The following is a 20,192-nucleotide window of genomic DNA, read 5'->3' on the forward strand; positions in this document are numbered from 1 at the left end:
ATTCTTGAAAAAATACTATATTAGATTTAATATGCTTCACCCTATTCATGATTTGTTTTAATTTGCTTATTCGTCGCAATCCTCTAACGTTCCAGCTTGTCACCAATATATTTCTAACGCTGGGTAGATTTCTTTTTTCCATACATAGTGTTTGCAATAATATAGAGAACACTTTACATACATTGTATTCTTATCAAGTGAAGTAGCCTGACACACATACACACAAAATAACACACGTACAAAACAATAAAGACACAAATTTAACATTTAAAGCCCCACCCTTATTCAAAACTAAACTATGGGGGTGACACTGATCCACCATAAGGAGGAGCAGCTCAAGCTATGGTAGCCTGACCCTGGAGTTCCAAAAAAAAGATTCAAAAGAAATGTGTCACGCAACCCTGCATATTATAGCATTAAATATACTATTAACCCAAAGATATTGATAGACAATAAATATATAGATTAAACAAAAATTGGAACCATTTTCAAGTAATATGCATTTAGATATTAAAAAAAAAATGTTCCAGCAGTTCCACTAAGCTCTTGCTCACCGGAGTGTTATTGTGTGTCATCACATCCATTTTCACGATGGAACTCCTCTGCAGCTTTCGGTGACGAGAAAAAAAGAATTTTTCCTCTGTGGAGGACTCTTATCCTACAAGGGTTGTATGTGAATCCACGAAATGTACCCTTCAACGAAGACTTTTTTTATGTCATTGAAGTCGTACCGTTGTCTCATGGTTTCCGCCGAGAGGTCCTCTGTGAGAAAAAGCCTGTCACCGTTGTGAGCGATGTCACACCGTTTGGCTGTACGAAACACCAGTTCCCGATCTTGATACCGTACGAATCGAATGATGATCGGCCGGTTCCGACCCGGTCGAGGGGGGGCCAGGGTCCGGTTGGTTCTCTCCAGCATGAACTTTTGATTAGGCTCCATCTTTAGCCAGCATGGGAGCATCTCCCGTATAAATTCCATCAATGAATGACTTCCCTCTGCGCCCTCTGGAAGTCCAATCAGTCGTAAATTATTTCGTCTGCTGCGATTTTCCAGATCATCTGTCTTTGATACGAGAAAAGAAATGCGTTTCATAGCTTGAGATAAATCGATCTTGCTTTTTTCCAGCTGCTCTTCTGCTGACATAATCCGGTTTTCAGCTTCCTCCATTCGAGTGGCATTAGCGGCCACGTTTTTCTTGACTTCCGTCACATTGCTTTCCAAAGCAACTACTGAGGTGGTCATTTTCTCCAGACGTTCGTTAATGTTGTCAAGCTTGGATCCAAATCCTCCGAATTCAGCGCGTACTTCAGTCCGAAGTGATTTTAGCTCCACAAGCACCGTCGCTAGTTCCGACATATCGGCGTCAGCCTCGTCGTTTTGTTCGTTCGGAGCGGCACTTTTTAACTTCTGAAGGGCGCGTTTTCGGGTAAATATTTCACAGTCTTTAACTGGGTTGACTTTAGACATATTTGTCCGGTGATGTAAAAAGTATATATTGGGTCACCAAGTATTTTCTTGCAGGGTTGTACAGAGACAGAGAGGCTAAGCAGCCATTTTGGATCGCGGCTCCGCCCCCTGGTCCACTCCAGAACAGAACTAAACTTGACGGGGAAACAGGAACAGTGACAAATTACTATGAACCTGAAGAAGAGCAAGAACGAGAGCATGAGCGTGAGCGAGGGCGAGGGCGAAACGAGAGCGAGAAGGAGGGTGGTGGTGACAGTCCATACAGGGCGTAGACAAGTCGAGGGTGGTAATGCCCGTGAGAGGGGCAATCGCGTATCGCGGGCGTAGCAGGAGCAATGTTCCGACACAGAGCTGTCGGGATGAGGTGTTCAAATAGTCCGTTAATCAGGGGAGCAGATGGGAATCAGGTGTGTGATCGTTAATGGGGAGCAGGTGCGTGGCTGGTGAGGGCGAGGTGCTGAGGGGAAACGCCCCTACTCGGCTGATCAAAACAAAAACAAAGTGCACATGGCAGGGAGGTGACGAAAACAATAACAAAACCCTGTCATGCCCGACGCGGATCATGACAGTTCAAATGAATGGACTTAAACTAAAACGAGAGAAATGTCTGTTTGGAGTTACAGAATTTACATTCTTGGGAGACAAGCTCACAGCAGATGGAGTGGTGCCAGACAGAACCAAAGTGCAAGCAATACTGGACATGCCAGTTCCAACTGAGAAAAAAGGACTTCTGCGAGCAATGGGGATGATAAACTTCCGGGGCAAGTTCATTCCAAACCTCTCTTCAAGTCAAAGTCCCTAAGAGAGCTGCTGCATCACAACGTAGTCTTTGAGTGGACAACAAAACATGACGAAGAATGGCAAGATCTAAAGAGAACTGTGACAACTGAGCCAGTCCTTGCCTCCTTTGATCCATCAAAACCAACCAAAATTTCCACGGATGCGTCGAAAGATGGGCTAGGTGCCGTACGGCTGCAAAAGGCGAGAAACACATGGCAACCTGTAGCCTATGCATCCAGGTCAATGTCAGGGACTGAAAAACCCTATGCTCAGATCGAAAAGGAGTCACTGGGTTTAGTGTTTGGATGTGGCAAATTTCACACGTATGTGTATGGACTGCCCACGTTCATAGCAGAGACTGATCATAAGCCACTGATTTCAATTAGGAAGAAAAATCGCAATGACATGACGCCCAGAATTCAACGCATGATGATGACATTGCAGCGCTATGATTTTGAGCTAATATACACGCCTGGAAAATACATAGTGCTTGCTGATGCGTTGTCCCGAGCGCCGCACCATAACAGTGACATCAAGGACTGCGTTACGGCGGAGGAGGCTGAGGCTCACATCATCACTTCAAGCCCTTTATACCCACAGGCAAATGGGCAGGCTGAGAAGGGAGTGCAAATCATCAAGAGACTGCTAAGGAAGGCCAAGGATGATAAGTCTGATCCTTACCTTGCCCTATTGAGTTACAGAGCTGCACCTCTGGAGTGGGGAGCTTCTTTGCCTGCTGACCTACTCATGTGCCGTAAGCTTCGCTCCACGCTTCCACAAATACCACAAGGACATGACCACAACATTTGGATTGAAAAGAAGAGAATGCTCAAACTCAAACAGAAAATTGCATATGACAGAGCTACAAAACATCTGGAACCTCTTTCTGAGAAAGACACTGTAAGGATCGAGGGACCTAATTGTTGGGACAGAAAAGTGACTGTCCTTATCGAAGCCGGACCGAGATCTTACATTGTGGAAACAAAGGATGGACAAAGAGTGAGGGGGAACTGGAGGAGTCTTCTGAAGGTTCCCGGGAACTGTAAGAAATCTTCTGATGCGGCTGAGGCTGCAAAGAAGGTGGATACATCGAAGGAGCACAGACCTCAACCACCAGCAATTTCTGGGATTACTGAACCTCTTCGAAGATCAACAAGAGTTAGACGACAACCGGACAGGCTGATTGAAAATGTTTAATGTTGTGTGATTGTTGCTAAAATTGTTGTAGAGCTGCTTGTTGTCATAAAAAATGGATAGATATTGTTAAGAAGTGAAAATAATTGATAACAAAACAAAATTATTATAATATTAATAAAAAATAATAATAATGAAAAAAAAGCATAGGCATTGATTAACGTTTGAAAGGGAGATGTAATGACAGCAGTTATATCATTGGCCACTAGTTGGCAGTATTGCCCGATGTGTGTTTTGGTTACCAGACGAACAAGTGTGTCTGCACATAGACGAGAATGCAAGTCAGTAAATTAAGAGACACAAGCTTGCAGCATCACGTTGCCTGCGTGACTTCTGAAGATAGAAGACGGAACATTACAGTAATCATTAAAAAAAACGTATAGTAACCATAAAATTATTTTTAAAAAACGTATCGTAAACATACTAAAGCTGTTGCTTTTTGTTATTTACAAAGAATTTTTGTTTAAAATCCCCCTGGCTCTTCTTTTTGTGTTTTCTATATTATGTACGTATTAGTAGCTGACCTTCCCACAACTCCCTGGCAGAAGGTAGGCACTGATTTTTTTCATATAAGAGAACATTATCAGATTCCCAAGCGTGAAAAAATCCTGAGTGACATGGCAGGTGCTAAGTACTTCAAATTAGATGCATCGCATGGATTTCGGTATTCATAAATGTGTTTGGTTTGCTTCTGTGAATAAAGATTTTAAAAAAAACGTTTTAGTAAATATTTATCATCTCATCAATATTTGCACAACATAGTACTGAGTTTCGAGATCCTCACAATAATAATTCTCAAAATTATATTTCTTAGCAATTTAGCTTAGTTAATGGATATTTTATTGACAATCTAATATCAATCTACAAAGACAGAAAAAGATTGGTGGTGGGGGGGCGCGAATCTTTTTCTTCTTGGTAGGGGCGGGCGTGAAATAATTGAGAAGCACTGCTAGTATTTGCAGACATTATATTCATACAATCTCGCAGCCCGAGTGAAACACAGCATTGTTGCAAGTTCGGGAGGAGAAACTTAAACGTCCCACTGCTGGAGTAGCAGCGGCTTCTCGAGGCAAAGGCGGAAGTGACGTCAGATCTTACGCGCCAATGTGGCGTTATTTTATTTATTTTTTATTTATTTTTTTTTATCAACCGAATTAAAATATTATATAGAAAATATATTGAAATAGAACAGCCAGGGGTAAAAACATACACACAGGCAAAGAAATATATTTGAAAAATACGTGCTTAAAGCATGACGTCATAAGCAAGCGCGCAGCTTCCGAAGGACCTCGACCACATCCACCGACCCGTCCACACCGGAACAAAAACAGTCCACCGCTAAATTCTTCTGATTTAGTCTGGAACTGACTGTAAATTTCTCACAGAATGTCCAGTGCTACTCTAAAGGACTACGACATAATTCATTAAGTCTTTGTGTCCCGATAACTCATCTTCGCGCGTTGATGCTTTTCGGCGTAGTTAGCTTAGCTTGTTAGCTTAGCTTGTTAGCTTGCTAGCCGCTAACGAAAAGAGGCACATGACTCATCGCCAAGCAGAGATCAAGTGCGGATTTTTTGGAATTATCATTTGAAAATGTGTGCTAGAACGACACCCAAGTACAAAGAGGAACTTTGTGGAATAAAAGAAGAGAACGAGCAACATTTTCAACTGCTGGGCGAAGTTAACAAGCAGCCTCCTGTTGTGCTACACAAAGCAGGTTTGTACCCGTCTTACTCTCATTTGCTTTGGAAAGAACGACTTTCTATCGTTAAAAATATACATAACAACATTAAGTTTTTGGGGGAAATCGTTCACGGTTATTGCCGTTTTATTTTTAAATATTGCCTTTTACTTGCCGGTTTGCTGAACAATTGTTTATGCCAAATGAAATCAGTGCATAAAATAAATGCCAAAGAATAACCATTAGTGGGGGGTCAACTCCGTGTTTTTTTTCCCAGTTTAAAATTTGAACTGATTATTTAACATTTTACTTATTCCGGTTTTTAAATGTTGTTAAAGAAATTAAGTTTGTCATGTCATCATGTTTCAAAACTATGCTGACAGATGTAGTGTACTTTTATATCCACTGTTGGAGTTGAGCCACCGAGAAAATGAGAAACATTTAGTAAATGAATCTTAAAAGCCAAAGTTACTCCAATGCGTGATCGTTTTTTGTACTCAAGAAGAATAGGGTCAAATAAAGACTCAACAACAACTGAATAGAGTTCCAATATTTAGTTTCTTCAATTTCTGGCATTCAGGAAATAGTACAAATACAGATATATGGGCGGCTTTGTCTTCATCTGACGAGAAACTGTACTCAAGACGAGTACTATCGAAAAATGGCGCGCTGATCTCAGCCCAGCCTCACATTTTATAGGAGGCTTTTTATGTCAAGGGTCATGTAGGTTGAATCGGTCGTCCTTGCTCCTTCCCCCGGCCCGGCCCACGTTCCAGGTCCAAGGCTGACCTTCTCAGGCAGAAGGCAGTCTCTCCGTCTCTCCTGCTCACATTCCCCTGTAATCTCGTCAGTGTACAGATTGTGTGGTGTATGTTTTCCCAGATCAGATTATGTTTTTGGTGTTCTTGATCGCGTCCCTGTGACGTCCTCCCCCAACTTGATATGTTTGTATCTTCTATGGCCTATGTGGAGAATGTGTTTTATTGTATTTGTCCATGAAGTGCTATCTGGGGTGTCATCAGTTTGACCTGAGCAGACTGAATCTGTTTGTTCTGAATGAGAGTGTGGGTCATGAAAATACTGTGTGCAATTTTGAGGTCTTACATTTAAACTAAGTCATATAAATTTAGCATACGAATGCATCAGTAAACACCATGACTACAATCCCAGTCAATCTTATCGATGCACTGTACTTCTACATTCATTTGATAAATGTTTTTTGTTTAATCAATGTCGAACATATTCAGTAAATATGAAGCTGCTCAATTAAATAATTGACCTTCTGTCCCGTAAGTGTTTAAAATAATGCCAGCAATCATAATACAATCCTTCAATATTCATGTCAGGTGTGGCCATTCCCGATAAGAAGGGAAGGCCGGAGAGAGGGGACACCTTTCCCTTTTTGCTTTTTGGGGAGACTTCTTTTGACATCAGCACGTGACAAAAATAATCAAAATGGCTGTGTCAGAGAATTTTTTTCCATCACCAATTCTGCCATGCTCGGCGACCTGTCCGGAGGGAAGCTGAGCCAGACCCACACATCAACAACAAAATATACCACATTTTTGGCGTCACAAACAGGATTCTTGCTCCATTGATGGTCTCAAGGGTGCTGGGGCGCAGGCGTTCAACAGCCGGCCGGCTGAACTTTAGGTGAGATGCTTTTACTCACAATGGGTGTTGTGCGCCTGTGTCCAAGCGGTCGGGGCTTTTGGGGTCCTTAAAGAAAGCTTGTGCGTGTGGGTCTGCTGGCTGATTGGTCATGGAAAATGTCCCTGTGTTAGTTTCAATTATTGTTTAAACAAGAGGCCTCTATAATGATTAAGACATTAAAAGATGTCAAAGTAACCGCACTGTGAAAGAACATACGAAAATGTATTAAAAAATAAATAAATAAATGAAAAAAAATAATGATAGGAACTATGTAAATGGGGACTAGCGCGGGAGAAATGTGCAGAAGATAAAGAAAAGAAAGGTCTAGTGGTTAAAGAGATGAGAACTAAGAAGTGTAAAACTATAGCTATAGACAACATAGTCGTGAATAAGCTCAGTTTGAGCACAGACCCTGGCCACGGTGTAAATTTTAGCAGGAAAATTATGAGCTGATAATAGAAATAATGAAGAGAAGCACACTTCCACATATCGTATTGGGCACTTTGTGGCATGGAACACAGTAAGGATCGAGGCGTACCGTTGTGTGGAGGGCCTGGGGCTGAGCCGACAGTTTCGCTGGTACGTAGCAAGAGATACGCTGTTCAGATACGTACCCTATGATTACTCGTGTTCTGGTCGGATAATTCTGTCAGGGTCTTGCCAGCGAAACGCTGGGAAGAAGGTGGCAGGACTCTCCAAACGCGGACACAGGAAAATCAGTTTAACAAAGAGTGTTTATTGATTCACAATAGTGGAAGTCCAATCATCAATTAAAGCAAATATATCTATCTTAGCATTACATCCGTCGATAAATCAGGAGAAAACACAAAGCGCTGGCGGAGAAAAGCGCACACCAGGAAGGAGATAAACGACGGAACAAAAAGCGCTTGCACCGGCAAGGAAAAGGAAAAACGATCAACATAAATAGCTTGCCAAAAGGGCAAGAGGGAAAACCAATTGGAGAAAACGAGGAACAAAAAGAGACAGGGCAATAGCTTGCAAAATGTGGAACACAAAGAGATCGCAAGAGCAAAAATGCATGAACAAGAGAACAATCGATACCAGGGTCATGAACGTGAGCAGTGCAGGAAAATTATCCGACGCCGGGCAGTCAGTGTAGGTGGCTTAAATAGTGTGTGTAATTAGTCAGTGGATGGATGTCAGGTGCGGCGCCGGTGGGCTGGTCTCCCACTCGTGATGACGCGGGCGGAGTCGGTTGTCGGAGGAGACGCCTCTGCTCAGCTGAGAAACATAAACAAAAGTGCACATGGCAGGGAGGTGACGAAAACAACAACAAAACAGGCGTGACCGGCACGGGTCACGACAACTGGGGGAAGCAGTTAATCCAGCAGCCGACGCATGCAGCTCCCATTGCGTCTGCTCTTTCCATTTCCGCTGCTCCTGGGCCAGGTTCTGGTGACGCAGTGCCCACAGCAGGCTTGTTGTCCGCACCTGCCGGTCAACAAGGTCACGTAACAGAAGTAGGGGTGGTTATAGACATGGGTTGTGAGTGGGACGTGCTTTTGCTGTGGGTTGTGGGGTCACTGGGTGATGAGCGGTCCAAACCGAGCCACTTCCTGAAATGTGTCAGCCTGTGGTCCAGCGCCATGCCTGACACAAAGAGCTCCACTAGCACGGGGGCGCCATCGCTACCCCCTCCTCCGACAACGCTTCGGTGGCTTCCAAACGCACAGTTGACGCCTCAACCCGATTGGGACCACATTCCACGATAGGGGTGCCCGCGGAGCCTCCGCATTCAAGGACTCGCAGGTCTTGGCATTCCGTTGACGACTGATGGACAACAGTTTTTGATGGTGGAACAAGATATTCCACGCTTTGCAAGCTCCCTCTGCATATCCCAGTGAGCAACAACACTGTCACCCTTGTGGGACTCTTGAGATTGGCCGAGTCACTGCCATGGACCGAACCCGCACCTGTGAAACACTGGAATTCGAGTGGGACTGAATTTCCAGAAGGGACTGAATTTGACTGTGCACTTCCGCCGGGGGAAGCATATGTTGTCCTCCGTTCCAGCAGATTAGGCAGCTCTGAGACCAGGGTGGTGTTTCAGCACCCATTACGAATTCCTCTGTTATGGAACATTTTCCGAATTTCTCAGCACTGTGGTAGACAATGAATGGGTCACTCTGAAGCGAAAGCTCTGTTTGCGTCTCTGCCAGAGGGGTCGTGGACCCGGGGTCTCACTGACGTTGTGCTCTGCTCCACAGCGTCTCCAATTTGTTTTTGCTATATCTGCGCCTTCCCCATTTGACAGAGTTAATGCCGGCACACCTTGGGGGCAAAGGGGGGCATTCCGGCCATAATGGCTGGGATGAGGACTGCACTGCTCTTGGTGCCCTCCACATCCTGGAATGGACTCTTTCCTGTGGAAAATGGATTTCATTGGCATCTCTGGTGCTCAATTTTTGTGTGGAGTGTGTCTGCTTGTTGTATTTCAGGTGAAGTGTAGATGGAGTTGGATGCAGACTGGAATCTCACTTGGAGCAAGCGACGAGGAGGACTCCTATGAGGGTCATAGGATGTGGACGTGATCATCTGAAACAATACTGTTTGCAAGAGCTCGTCGGTGACGAGGGGTTGGCAGCTCTCGAGCGAGACGATGCCATGGGATTCTCACGCTGGAGCGTGGCCTCAACTATGTTTTTGCATATCATTTGACTCGTGTTTGTGTTTTGTATGTTAATGTGTCTTGTCCTATCATGCTTTTATTACGCTGTGGATTTATTCTGTTCTGTAACGGTGTTCCTTCATCCTACTTGCCTTGTGGATGCAGGTTCACTAGAAAGTGTTAGCAAGGATCTCCCTCTTTTCCCCCACTCTTTCGAAGGGGGTTGGGGGGGGGGTTCACCCGAGGTTTGGAGAAGCTTTGATGCCTCCATATGGACTGCACTGGAAATTGTTAGTCTGACTGCCGGTTTGCTTAAAGATCTATCATTGCGGGGGGATCTCCTTCGTGACCGAGGTGGTTGATTTGGGATTTTTTGGAATTATTGCTGGATTTATGTGTGGTCCTGCAGGAGGTGTTAGAGTGACACCAGGGAGCAATTTGGCCATACACTTAGTTTTCCTAGTTAAACTACCCTTATGTAGCATGCCTTGAGCATGATTTAGGTTTTAGTCAATTAGGTTTCCCAAATTTTAGACAATGGATTCATATAAAAGGTTGGAATGGGATTTTTGGTGACATGCTGGTGTCGTTTTTGCTTTATCAGGACAAGATTGCCTCGAGGAGGAAATATGTAGTGTATTTTTTTATTCACTTTTATGAACATTTTAGTAATTCTCTTTAACGATGAGGGGATTGGAGACTAAAGAAGTGACCAGTTTTGGTTTTGAAATTCCAATGTGAACGAGATAGTGTCCAGGAGGACAAAAGGCTTGACCAGCTCTAGGTGTGGAGCACTCGAGGTGATAGAAGCAGTCAAGATGGCACCGGAAGGCCACTTCAAAGAGCAACCACATCTGCTCTCGCCGTAGGGAGCTTTGAGGGCAAAATCGAAGACTAGTACAATGAGAATGCATATGCAACAAGGTAAAGTTAGACATTCATGTCCGGTGTGGCCATTCCCGATAAGAAGGAACGTGAGGGGACACCCTTTCCCTTTTCTCTTTTTTGGGGAGACTTCTTTTGACATCAGCATGTGACGAAAATAAAATCTCTTTCGAACCAAAATGGCTGTGTCAGAGAGGTTCTTTCCATCACCAATTCTGTCATGCCCAGCGACCTGTGCGGAGGGAAGCTGAGCCAGACCCACACATCAACAACTAAATATACCACACAGGTTAATAGAAGGTCACAAAAACATGGACCTCTTAAACAGGAAAACGTGAGTTCAGCGGTAACAGGGTTGTGTCTATGCTGGCAGTTTAGCAGGAAGCAACAAAAACAGATGCACGTCTTTAACCGTGTTTGACAGGAAACCGTTTAGCTCGCATTTAACAGAATTGTGACCCAAACATTGTGTTGTAAGCTGAAACCGTTCGAACAACAGGAAGCGTGTGGACGGGTGTGATAAAGTCAAAGTGTTCATGTTTTTCCATTCTTTATGAGTTTGCATATTCAAATTGCTTTGCTGTGCTTCAATAAAACGCCGCACAAGAGCGGGAACGCTTTTCTCTTTGGCGGACTGCTCCTCGCAAGTGACAAAGACAATCTTGGCTGGGTGATTCATTTATGAAGGCGTGTCTCGTTTTTGAAAACTTCTTTGACAAATCTTGTTCAAGCAATTCCTTATGGAATGATTCAATCTGACTCTAAAAACTGTACACACTGGGGCAAAATGATCAATGGCGGTTGATGAATTTTCGTGGATATAACACAAAGGATTACGATTTTTAAAAAATCAAGTACGTGTTGGTCTTATTTATGAAAATTTTACTGGCTCGGTCAATGAACCTCGGGTGGGCCTGCACCGTTTTGTGCACATGTGCATAGTTTCACCTCATCCAAACATTTAAAATAAATTTAATGCATCCATCCAGGGTTGCACGGATCTCATCAGTGAACAAGCGCATGCTGTAAGGAATGCATCTGCATCTTTGGCTTACTATGGGTTTAAAAAGGGAGAATGTCACAACCCCCTGTTCTACCAGGGCCCCTTTAATTCTTTCAGGTATCCAGATTATAATGGAACCAAAAAGTACCCACGATGAAACTACAGTGGAACCTCGGTTCTCGACCATAATCCGTTCCTGAACCCTGTTCGAAAAGCGAATTGTTCGAACACCGAAACCATTCCTTTGCTGCTTGCACTGACTTTCTTTGGAGGCATGATTAGGGGCTAAAACACTTCGTACACCTATATAAAACGCGAGAGCAAAACGCAGCACGTCCGCACGCGACAACAGTTGGTCACGAAGAGAGAGATAGAGCGATCTACACCCGTACGCCGTTCAGCATCCCACCCTCGCGTGCGCACTCACGCGTCGTACCGGCGTTTGAACTCCGAGGTTTGTTCGAACTGCGAAGCAAGAATTTCTCTTTTTTGTTGTTCGAACTCCGATTAGTTCGACCTCAGAGTCGTTCGAGAACCGAGGTTCCACTGTATCTCTGAATGCAAAATGAAAAACTTGTAAAGATATTTCACTTGAAGGATTCCTATTCTATTAATGACATAAAGTTGTGATGGCCCCCATCAATATGTTAGGGTCCCACAACAGGTGTTCCATCAGACGCACACAATAGCCTGTGTGTGCTAACTTCAGCTCGCTTCCAGAAACGTCTGTGACTCTGTCCGGAATGAAATTGGGCATCAGCCGCAATGTGCTTCCTTTTTAAATGCTCGTTTATCACCGTTGTGCTGCGAAAGGGAGGTTTACATCGTAGGACGGAATTTTGTGAAGTGTCCCCATGGTCGGGTCCAAGTTGGGGTTGCACGCATTGCTCCGTGTGCGGCAGGCACAAGGCAAGGTAGTACGGTAGAAACAATATTAGACAAAGTCACCGCTTGAGGTTTGACTTGACCAAACCAAATTTGTCTATTTGTGTCCTACAGACGTCAGTGAAAACGATCTCCGTTCTGTGAAAGAGGAGCCAGACTTGACTCGCATCAAAAAGGAAGAGGAGGAGGAGATTAACAAGTCACCACTGAACTTAGTCCCTATAAAGACTGAAGATGAAAACAAGGATGAGAGTGAGGACAACAGAGGGGCGGAACCTCCAAGCGGCAGCTCAAGTCATCACGTGACAACAGAAGGTGATGAAGACCACTGGGGGCCATCACAAGCACAAAATGAGGACACATTATCAGACGCTCATGACGATGATGATGATGATGACGATGATGGGCAAGCCATAGGTGAAAGGGCACGTCACACTGACTCATTAACTTCAAAGTTGTCTTTAAAACCGCACACAAGAACACACAGTGGAGAAAAAACATTTTCATGCTCATTTTGTCGCAAAAGCTTCTCACAAAAGGCACAATTTACAAGGCACACAAGAACACACAGTGGAGAGAAGCCTTTTTCATGCTCGGTTTGTGGCAAAGGATTCTCTCAAAAGGCACATTTAACAGAACACACAAGAATACACAGTGGAGAGAAGCCTTTTTCATGCTCGGTTTGTGGCAAAAGCTTTTCTTTAAAGTCATATTTAATAAAACACACAACAATACACAGTGGAGAAAAACATTTTTCCTGCTCAGTTTGCGGAAAAAGTTTCTCTCAAAAGTCACATTTAACAGAACACACAAGAACACACAGTGGAGAGAAGCCTTTTTCCTGCTCAGTTTGTGGCAAAAGCTTTTCTTTAAAGTCATATTTAAGAAAACACACAACAATACACAGTGGAGAAAAACCTTTTTCCTGCTCAGTTTGTGGAAAACACTTCTCCATAAACTCAAGTTTAACAGAACACTCAAGAACACACAGTGGAGAAAAACCTTTTTTCTGCTCAATTTGTAGGAAAAGTTTCTCTCAAAAGTCACGATTAACAGAACATACAAGAACACACAGTGGTGAAAAACCTTTTTCCTGCTCAATTTGTGGAAAGAATTTCTATCGTAAGTCGCATTTAATAAAACACACAACCATCCATAGTGGAGAAAAACCTTTTTCTTGCTCAGTTTGTGGCAAAATCTTCTCTCAAAAGTCTAATTTAACAATCCACACAAGAATACACAGTGGAGAAAAACCTTTTTCTTGCTCAGTTTGTGGCAAAAGCTTCTCTCAAAAGTCTAATTTAACAACTCACTCAAGAACACACAGTGGAGAAAAACCTTTTTTCTGCTCAATTTGTAGGAAAAGTTTCTCTCAAAAGTCACGATTAACAGAACATACAAGAACACACAGTGGTGAAAAACCTTTTTCCTGCTCAATTTGTGGAAAGAATTTCTATCGTAAGTCGCATTTAATAAAACACACAACCATCCATAGTGGAGAAAAACCTTTTTCTTGCTCAGTTTGTGGCAAAATCTTCTCTCAACAGTCTAATTTAACAATCCACACAAGAAAACACAGTGGAGAAAAACCTTTTTCTTGCTCAGTTTGTGGCAAAAGCTTCTCTCAAAAGTCTAATTTAACAATCCACTTAAGAACACACAGTGGAGAAAAGCCTTTTTCCTGCTCAGTTTGTGGAAAGAGTTTCTATCGTAAGTCGCTTTTAACGAACCACACAAGAACACACAGTGGAGAAAAGCCATTCAGTTGCAGCGTTTGTGCTAAAAAATTCTTCACTAAACAGGGTGCTGAGAGTCACAATTGTGCTGGTGAGAATTGCAGCAATCCTTGAAGCTTAAAAAAAAAAAAAAAAAAAAACGGAAGGAATTGACTCTTTGTGGTAAGATGTAAATGTGATTTTGAATAAAATATGATAAATTTAATTTTGAAAAGCTCTGAGTGATGATGAGTTGTTTTGTTTTTATATCAAACATTATCAATGAAATTAATTACCTTTTCCTGGAACAACATTTGTTAACGTTATGCTTTTCAGTTGTCTTTTTAATCGTACTTAATGGAAAAGGTGTGAGAAGAAACTGTGCTTATGAAATCGTTGCCTTCCACAATCATCAATAAAATCACTTGTTCCACTTGCTCAACTGGCCTTCATTACGCTGTGTGAAAAGGTGAAAAACTGAACAAGAAGTTGAACTCGAAAAAGAACAAGAAAGACAAACGCAAATCGGCTCAGTTTCTCTCAAAGGTTTTGGTATGTCAGGAGTTGGCAGCTTGATGGTGACTGGAGTCAACGTTTATTTGTCACCACTGAGGAGATGATTCGCATCACGCAGTTCGTTGCTGCTGCTGTCTGAATTGGACCCGGGTGGCTACACGCGAGCGTCCCTGAATTTCACCGGCGGATCTTCAGCTATCCCACGTCTGACCCCAGATTGTTGTGGAATTTTCAGCAGTAAGGGAAGATCAATGAGATAGTCTGCAAAATAAATTGTCTTTTGGGTCAGTCTGCAGAGTGATCTCAGTGGGAGAAGTGCGTGGGAAGATACTGATGCACACAGGAAGATGAAGATTTATTTGACAGTGGAATCTTAAAACAGAGATATTTTTTCTGCATTGAGCATACTTATCAGTCAAAGTTGTGTTGTACAAGAAGCGAAAGGCACTTTCTTCAAAAGCAGGTGGCCACAATAAATAACAAAAACCTTACTTGCTAAATAGTTTTCCATAACATTAAGATTGAACAAAATAGTGACACGAATAGTTAAAAAGAAACGATTAAACATTGAATACTAAATTATTACTAAAACAGTTGAATGAATCTTGAAATAATAGTGAATCGGCGTAGTTTAATGAATACTGAGACGAATAATGAAATATTTAAGTGCTTATATCAACACTGAAATCATTTTTAACACTAATATTTAGATATTTAGATAAAACAGTGACGTATTTTAATTTAAAATTCGCAATAACGTCACTGGCGAAAAACCCTGTAAAAAGGCAAAGGTGCAAACATGTTGACATAAAGTATCATTTTATCATATCAACTGATAATAATAGGGAAATACATTTGGAATACTGTCCAGCCGACGACATGGTGTCAGATGTTTTAACAAAACCAGCAACAAAAGTAAAATTCAATACATCTCTCAAGTTCATATTTGGGAACTAAAATGTTTGGTCAAATGCATACGGTTTAAATCTTTCGTTTTTTCTTTTTTCAAATCGTACGTTTTTACAATGTTTAGAAGAAGATAACAATTATTTGCATCGCAAATGGCGACATCTGTCGGTGAGTTGGTGACAGTGCTCCACAAAGTCAGCAGCCAATCATATCACAGCGGGGTGTGTCCTATTCTTCCGCTTGAGTGCTGAACAAACTGCAGTCTTCACGCAGGAGATCTATTCAGCACTACTTGAAAAAAAAGACGCCATCTTTCATTCGTCTCGTCGAACAAAGAGAAGCTCACGAGTTATCGCCAAGCAGAGATCAAGTGCGGATTTGTTGGGATTGGCGTTTGAAAATGTGTGCAAGAACGACACCCAATTACAAAGAGGAACTTTGTGGAATAAAAGAAGAGAACGAGCAACATCTTCAACTGCTGGGCGAAGGTTGCAAGCAGCCTCGTGTTGTGCTACTACACAAAGCAGGTTTGTACACGTCTTACTCTCATTTGCTTTGTAAAGAACGACTTTCTATCATTAGAAATATGCATCACAACATTAAGTTGTTTGGGGAAATGCGTTCAAGGTTAATTGCCTCTCTCATGTCTTGAATAGACATTAATGTTTCACAAGTTTGTTTAAGTCAAAGATTTTGAATTTGTTCACCTTTCCTCATAAGCAAGTACATTATTTTTGTTCTCTTGGTGCCGTTGGAATTTAACTCTAAGTCTGTAGCATAACTTTTACCAAATTATTCGAATTAATTATCTGACTCCATTAATGGTGAACCAAACATGACCGACATTCATCCAACAATTATGCGCGCTCGTTTTGAGAGAAAGATGACCAGGAAGCCGGCAACTTCACACAGGAGCCGATTGATTCCTCACAGGAGATCTAGTACAAAAGCCCTCTCAACACAGTTCTGCGCGCCTCTGTACCCAACAGAAGACAAAGTTTTGTTACCTCTTTTGGATTTCACCTGGACGGGTAGTATTGATAACACATAGTCCTGTTTACCGATCCCAGTCAAGCCACTGGACTGAATTGACACCACAGCACCGTCCGTCTCTGACACTTTCTAAATCAACATCGGCCTGTGTTGAACTTATTTGCTTCGTTTGGGAATAAATATGCAACAAGGTAGGGTGCTTCTTATTGCATACTCTACACACCAAACGTCCTTTGCATTCTCTGCTTCTGTGCCCAATGCACAAACAACCAAAGCACATTCCTTTTTCCTTCAAAAAAGACATCTTTTCGACTTGCGTCTTTTTATCCAATAGAAGGCAAACATCCAAAGAATGTCCAGCTCCACAAAACAAGCATGCCTTTACAGGTCAGTTCTTCTCCATTTTATTTACAGGCTCCATTTTCTTTTCCACATGTAGTGGCAAAGCTACTCCCTTTAGCTTTCGTACCAGTCCGAAATGTCACAGCTTTAAACTCTTTTTCCTGTTGCAGGTAAATCTTGTATATCTCCAAAGAGAGGGTCACATGCAATCTTAACTTGCTTCTCCACAAACTCCACAATGTCATGAAATGTGGCTCTGCGATGGTATGTTTCTTGCAGATGGCAGACCACACTTCTCCACTTATCTCTAAGCTCGTAAGGCAGTTTTTTAACCATAATTTGCATATTGGTGGGCACGTTTAGGTCACCTACAGAATCTCCCGTTGAATTACAGCATTCACGAAGCAATAAACTGTAGGCCTGCATCGCCTTGAGATTTTCTCCCTTTATCAAAGACCATGAAAGTACCTTGTCCATGTATGCAGAAGCTACTTTAAACGGATCTCCAAAATGTTCTTGTAGCAAAGCCTTCGCTTTAATGAATCCACGAGAAGGTGGCAGATGCTGACAGCTTCGGACCAGATCCAGGGACTGGCCTCTGGTATATTGCTCGAGGTAGTACAAACAGTCCTTGTGATTAGGTGTTAGGTTGAAGATATATTTTATCCCATATTTTACTCTATTAGTATTGCAAAAGAATTGTTCCACAGCGTGACCTATGTTTGACCATATGGATGAGAAGACTTCACAGAGAAGCGGATGCCTGAGGACTGAATCAACGTCTGCAACATCAAAAGAGGTGTGCCGAGACACACCTCTGAAACAAAAGGACTGAGACATTTAGTACCAGAGCACTAAAAGGCATATCTGCCTTTTCAATCAGTGGATGACTGCCATTGATGTCTGTCTTTCCTCTTGTGTCTGAGATGTTTACATATTCCTGCTGGTGCGCCCCCCTTCATCCCTTAGTGCAAATACATTGTATTGTTAGGGACTTCCCTAATAAAATAGAGGGCTCGGCGGAGTGTGCTCCAGAACGAAGTTGGAGATGGAACTGAGCACACCTCCGTTCGTTCTCCTCGCGAGTAAAAGATCAACTCTTGTCTTCCTTCCATTCATTTTGCCTTTGTTCAGTGAATGCTTAGGTGAATGAACCTGACATTAGGAGTTCTTTCTTCGATGTTGTGTTCAAAGGCTCTTATGAAACTTAGGTATTGTAATGGATCTCCATCAAAAACTTGCAAATCTCGTTTGGGTAACAGCAAAAGTGTTTGTTGTTAGAAAAGTGAAGATGTAATTTCATTTTGCTTCTCCAGTGCTGTAAGCAAACGATCAGGTTGTTGGTGAAGCTTGGTCACACTGTATTGTTGGAATAGTTTCACGTTGTACACCTGCTGGTAGTGATGACAGACCGGCCCCAGTTAAGACAGAATGAAGCTCAGGTTGAGGATACACTTTGGGTCTGACAGTAGAACCTCCTGTTGAAATTATGTACGGCTTTCAAGCAACAATTCCAGCTCTCCCTTGCTGCCGTGGGAGTCGGAAACAGAACGGACGAAAGAAAACTAGCCCTTTTGCGAACCAATGCCGGAGCCGAGGCCATCGAGGTATTCAATGAACCCGAAGATAAAGACAAGTTTGAAAAGGTCCTACAAAAATTTGATGAACACTGTCTAGCTAAGAAAAACAAAACTTATGAGAGATACGTGTTTCGTTCAAGACTCCAACAGCCCGGTGAGTCCTTTGACAATTTCCCCACGGATCTCAAAATTAAAGCTAAGTCTTGTAACTTTGGTGATCTGAAAAACTCAATCATAAGGGATCAGACTAACGAAAAGAAACTAAGAGAGACGCTGTTGAGGGAAGCCGACCCAACATTGGAAAGTGCAATAAAGACTTGCCAAGCTAACGAGCTAGCAAAGCAGCACGTGCTAACTTTCCAAGCAGCGCCATCTTATGAAAAAACAGAGTCCGTGAAGGCAGTGACGAGCAAAGGTAAACTGCGATTCAAGAAAAAGACCAAAAACAATGAAAATGATCAAGCTCCATTCAGCTGTAAAAAGTGTGGAGAAATGCACGAGCCAAAACGGTGTCCTGCATTTGGGAGAACATGTGCTAAGTGTAAAAAGCAAAATCACTATGCTAAGATGTGCAACACCAAGAAGAAAGTGCACACCGTGCAGGAAGACACAGATGATAGTGATGACCTAAGTGACACTTTTTTCATCAAAATCGTGTCATATGACGAAAGCGATGTGCAACAACAAACTGGAGGAGACCCAGAGCAAGCTGTTAATGCAGTAAAAGAAGATAAATGGATTGCACCACTGCTTGTCAATGGGACACTATTTGCTTCTAAAATTGACACAGGAGCAAAAGCAAACAAAATTAATGAAAAAGACTTGAAACCACAACCGGAAAGAGTCACAGACAAGGCCGTGAAATTGAAAACCTACAACAATCAGTCAATAAAAACAAAGGGATGTTGTAGGCTAAAAGTGACAGCAAAGGGAAGACAACACAAATTAACGTTCACAATTGTGCCAAGTGGACTGAAGTCAATCCTTGGAGACAGGACATCTGAAGATCTTGGATTGGTAAAAAGAATTTACCAAATCAACAGCAAGGATGTCAATAAGAACAACAAAGTGTTGCAGAGTGAAGGTAGTAAGAGTATAGTGAACAAATACTTTTCTGTCTTCAAAGGACAAGGTACGCTACCTTACACTTACAAAATACAGCTCAAGGAAGATGCTAAACCTGTAGTACATGCCCCAAGAAGAGTTCCAGCCCCTCTCAAAGAGAGATTAAAAAAGGAACTGAGCAGAATGGCACCGATCGGAGTCATAGAGAAAGTGGAAGAACCCAGCGACTGGGTAAATTCCATCACGTGTGTTAAAAAGAGAAACTCCCCAGAGTTACGTGTTTGCCTCGACCCCAAAGATCTGAATGAAAACATGATAAGAGAACATTATCAAATTCCCAAGCATGAAGAAATCCTGAGTGACATGGCAGGTGCTAAATTCTTCAGCAAATTAGATGTATCGCATGGATTTTGGCAGCTCAAGCTGGACACCGAAAGCAGCAGGTACACCACCTTCAACACACCATTTGGGCGTTTCTGTTTTCTGAGACTGCCATTTGGCATAAAGTCTGCGCCTGAGATCTTTCACAGAGCTACGGAGTCAATCATAGAAGGTCTGGAAGGAACCCGTGTATACATTGATGATTTGGTTGTGTGGGGGAACACAGAACAAGAACACAATGAGAGACTTGAGAAACTGCTACAAAGAGTTAAAATGAATGGACTTAAACTAAAACGAGAGAAATCTCTCATCTCGTTGCACACTTGAGTACAATGTCAATAAAGGGATTTCTGATTTCTGAAATGTCTGTTTGGAGTTACAGAATTGACACAGCAGATGGAGTGGTGCCAGACAGAACCAAAGTGCAAGCAATGCCGGACATGCCAGCTCCAACTGAGAAAAAAGGACTTCTGCGAGCAATGGGGATGATAAACTTCCGGGGCAAGTTCATTC

General features: G+C 42.6%; 1 protein-coding gene across 1 annotated transcript in view; it reads left to right on the forward strand.

Moving 5' to 3' along the window:
- LOC148341826 (uncharacterized) overlaps positions 1 to 14,330 on the forward strand; it is a 447,376-nt gene extending 433,046 nt beyond the window's left edge. Inside the window, exon 3 of the mRNA XM_088287964.1 lies at positions 12,293 to 14,330. Coding sequence (XP_088144090.1) covers positions 12,293 to 14,028 — 1,736 coding nt within the window. The 3' untranslated portion in view covers positions 14,029 to 14,330. The remainder of the gene's footprint in view (positions 1 to 12,292) is intronic.
- Positions 14,331 to 20,192: the final 5,862 nt, after the last annotated feature.

The sequence above is a fragment of the Idiotropiscis lumnitzeri genome, chromosome 2 (genome assembly GCF_059441095.1).
Source record: "Idiotropiscis lumnitzeri isolate Australia: NSW breed Sydney's pygmy pipehorse chromosome 2, RoL_Ilum_1.0, whole genome shotgun sequence".
NCBI classification, from domain to species: domain Eukaryota; kingdom Metazoa; phylum Chordata; class Actinopteri; order Syngnathiformes; family Syngnathidae; genus Idiotropiscis; species Idiotropiscis lumnitzeri.